Here is a 4,052-nt window from a genome sequence, read left to right on the forward strand (position 1 = left end):
AAAACTGGCTGCTGCTGTGCAGGGTGGCGGCCCTCTAGAGAGCCCGGTGACGATGGTGATGGGCCAGGAATAGGGAAAGCCCTGAACGTCCTCCACTTTCCCTCCCTCCAGCGGAGACCCTCCCGGGCTCGCCAAACACGCCAGCGACAACGGAGCCCGGTCTGCCAACCAGTCCCCGCAGTCCGTGGGCAGTTCGGGCGCGGACAGTGGCGTGGAGAGCACTTCGGACGGCCTGAGGGACCTCCCTTCCATCGCCATCTCCCTCTGCGGGGGCCTCAACGACAACAGGGAGATCACGAAAGGTACCGCGACCGCGCGCTGAGAGCGCCCTCTAGTGGCCGCTGGTCAGAAGGCCGGAGGCTCTGGTCCGATGAGCTCCTGTCACTGGCGCCTTTTCTTTGCCTGGGGTTGGTGGCAGCACAGATGACTCATTGTGTTCACCGCCCAGATGTTTCTGGCGTGCAGTTAGCTGAGCTCAGGGTTCTGTTGGTTGGTTGCACGTGGTTTTGGGCAGTGACAAGGCCATCCTTCAGGCACGTTGGTAGAGCCCCACTCTGTGTTCTGTGCCCCAGCCCAGTGGGAATGGTTGTCTTATTAAAACAGGGTCATCTGAGGTGTGGGAGAGATGCTCTAGGGTCTCAGAGGGAGGGTAGGCTTTGTCTGAGAGAGTCCTGGAGGCTTCCTGGCTAGATTTGAAGGGTGCCATTGGAACAGGCTCAGGTGATGAATTCAGAGCACCTGCCATGTGGGCAGCAGTGTCTCATGACAGCTCCGTGGTGAGCTGTGCCCAAGCTCCCGAGCTGGCACCATCAGCAGTTATCAGCGGCTGGACTCTGGGACTGGACCTACTTGCCCGGCCCGCCTTCTCCACCGTCTTCCACCACTTTCTCTTTCCATCTTCCTGAGGCCTGTCTCTCAGGCCATGTATGTCAACCCCACTGCCTCTTCTGGGCCACCTCCATTTCCCCTTCCCGCCAGGGCTGCTGCCCTGGACTCCTGTCTCTGTCCTGAAGTTCCTTCAGGGCTTTGAACCAACCAGTCCTTCACTCTGTCCTGAGCTGAAACAGGGTTGCTTCCTGTACCCAGCTGATCTGTTCATTGCAAACAGTTTTCCCAGGACCACACATCTCATATCCAGCCCGTCACGCTGGACCAGTGTGGACGTGAGGAGGCCGAGTCCTGTCAGCATCCTGCCTGTGCACGTGCAGGTCCCGGGGGCAGGGCGGTAGCATGGGGGATAAGGAGCCATTGTCTGAGTGTCCACTCAGAGTCTTGGAGTCTTTGAGTGTCCTGTCCACACAGATGAGACCAGTTCTCAAGGCCAGGAGCCCTAGGGGGTAGACCTAGAGGTTTGGGGTAGGATTCCCAGTGAGGGCACATGTGGAGCTGTCTGGATTGGAATCATGGGCAGGGGTCTTCCTTCCCAGACAATGATTCTCAGTGCACCATGTCAGCTGGGTCTTGGTTCTTCTCAGGGACCTCCCATGTGGGGGTTGGAGGTAGTCAGAGCCCTGGTCACGGTCCTGCTGAATGCAGGAACTTCAGTGAAGCCAGGGCCTGGGCATAGATCCTGTCCAAGAACCTGACCCTGCCACCTTCCTGTCAGCACTGGCCACAGTGGGGCTGCCTCCTGCTGGGCTGGGCACGGCCAGCGTGCAGTCTTCACACACAACTCCCCCTCCACCTCTGCAGGTGATGGTGTCCATCATGGCCGCTGACATTGATCCAGTCCTTACTTTTGTCAGGGCTTCCTGTTGGTGACCTTGTCAGTCCTCACAGGCACTCTGGGAAATGGATGAGACTGTTGTCCCAATGCTGCAGAGGAGAGGGCTGGGCTTGGGGAGATGAAGATCTTATCCGAAGTCACCCTAATAACTATGACTTAACCCGAGGTAGCCCGGCTCCTGAGCCCCACGTAACCATTGCTGTGTCTCCACAGATGCACGTGGGGCTGGTTTCCACACCCTGCCCCTGAGTGGATGCAGCTGCCATCACTCAGGGCACCCCTCCCTGGGTCCTCGGTCTTGCCCACAGCCTCCCTTCATTTCTGCACAGACATCGCTGCCCCCAAACAGAATGACGCTCCCATTACCGAGTGGGTTTCGTACACTTTCCAGGGTCGTCCACACGGCTTGGATGCACAAACTCTCAGAAAACACGAGTGAGAGATTCAAGGAGATACAGACCTGTGTACTTGTATAATACGTCCATGTGACAAAAACCACTTGTCCCCCTAAATCTAGTGAAATAAAAAATAAAGGAAAAAAGAAAAAAAAAAGACAAGAAAAATAGACCAAATTGCGAACTGAATTTCCTTTTTCTTTTTCCCTTATGCCCCATGATCACTGTCATAGATGCGTTTTTGGAACAGGCTGTGTCCTATCAACAGTTTGTGGACAATCCCGCTATTATCGATGACCCCAATCTTGTGGTGAAGATTGGGAATAAGTAAGTACCCCTGAAAAGTCATGTAGGCAATTGCATTGTACTGTTTCAGTTTCATTTTCTAAAATACAGAGATCTGGACGTGAAGTCAGAAGTAACGAGCTGTCCAGGATGTATCCAGCCGTGTAATATGAAAAACAGCCACACACGTGCCTTGGTGCCTTCCCATAGCTGTTGTATACAAAGTCAATTTTTTTTTTTTGAAACAGAGTCTTACTTTGTCATCCTCAGTAGAGTGCTGTGGTGTCATTGCTCACAGCAACCTCAAACTCTTGGCCTTAAGTGACCCTTTTGCTCAGCCTTCTGAGTAGCTGGGACTGTAGGTGCCCACAGCACCCGAGATGGGGGGGGGTCTTGCTCTTGCTCAGGCTGGTCTCGAACTCTTGAGCTCAAACAATCCACCCTCATTGGCCTCCCAGAGTGCTAGGATTACAGGCATGAGCCTCTGTGCCTGGCCCAAAGTAAAATCTTTGTTAAACTGCATTATTTTTTCTTCACTATTGGCGGACGTCTATGCCAGGAGAATTGGCAACACAGCCAAAAGGCTGTGTAGCTGTCAGTCTTAGGGGTTTTGATATTCATCTGCACTGGATTTTATAACTGAACGTGTGACGTCCTGCACAGCACGGGGATATAATGGTGTAACCTGCATTTCCATCCCTTTATGGACTTTATTATCTGAGGTCAAAGGACAGACGTGTAGGCATTTTTGCAGATGGTTAACAAGCTTTCTCCCTAAGTGGGAGCTGTGGACACTTTACATGTTAACTTGCGCTGCCCTTTACCTGAAAGGTGGCAGTGTGTGCCACAGGCAGGCTGTGGTTTGATCAGTGAGTGCACGGGTGGGCTGCTGACGGCTGGCAGCTGGGGTTGCCAGGCATGTCCTGCTGTCTGTCCTGTTGGCACACCTGCTGCTGGGCCCCTCACTATGGCCAGTGGGGTCAAGGGAAGAAGGAGAATCTTTGCTCGGGGTGAGTGGGTAGGGGGATATAGCAACAGTATTGAGCTTCCTAAGGACCTTGCTGGGGTTCTAGAGCTTTCTATGACTGCTTTGCTTGATATTAGAAAGGTTTTTGGTCTGATCCTTGGTTTTTTGACATCTGTTTCATTGTTCCCCGTTAGATATTATAACTGGACGACAGCAGCACCCCTACTCCTGGCAATGCAGGCCTTCCAGAAACCTCTGCCAAAGGTGAGCTTTAATATGAGGAAGAAAAGGGGACACTAGACTTGATGGTGGGGAGGTTGAGCTGGGTGGTTGGAATTTAACTTTTATTTTGGGAACCGCAAAGTCAATTACACTATGCTCTTTTGAAGTTCACGACAGACATGTCAGGAGTTTGAGATCTTTTCTGACACCTTGAGCATCCTTTCCCCTCCTCATCAAGGCACCCCCCACCCCCACTTGTGGCAGAGCAGACCAAGGATCCCTTTTCTAACACCTGCCATACTAGGGACACAAGGAGAGGCAGAGCAGATGGGTGGCAGGACCCAGTGAGGGTGAAGGGAGGGGAGCACCACTGTGGAAGGGCTGCAGCAGGCACTGGGCTGGGTACAGAGAGGCACGGCACGTGCCACGTGCCAGCGCCAGCCTCGGGCACTGCTCA

General features: G+C 53.5%; 1 protein-coding gene across 1 annotated transcript in view; it reads left to right on the top strand.

The window, feature by feature from the left end:
* LPIN1 (lipin 1) overlaps positions 1–4,052 on the top strand; it is a 54,719-nt gene that overhangs the window by 18,377 nt on the left and 32,290 nt on the right. Inside the window, 3 exon segments of the mRNA XM_012803785.2 lie at positions 112–302; positions 2,355–2,448; positions 3,568–3,637. Of these exon segments, the coding sequence (XP_012659239.1) occupies positions 112–302; positions 2,355–2,448; positions 3,568–3,637 (355 nt within the window).

The sequence above is a fragment of the Otolemur garnettii genome, unplaced genomic scaffold, assembly GCF_000181295.1.
Source record: "Otolemur garnettii isolate 467f Iridium unplaced genomic scaffold, OtoGar3 scaffold00022, whole genome shotgun sequence".
Taxonomy (NCBI): domain Eukaryota; kingdom Metazoa; phylum Chordata; class Mammalia; order Primates; family Galagidae; genus Otolemur; species Otolemur garnettii.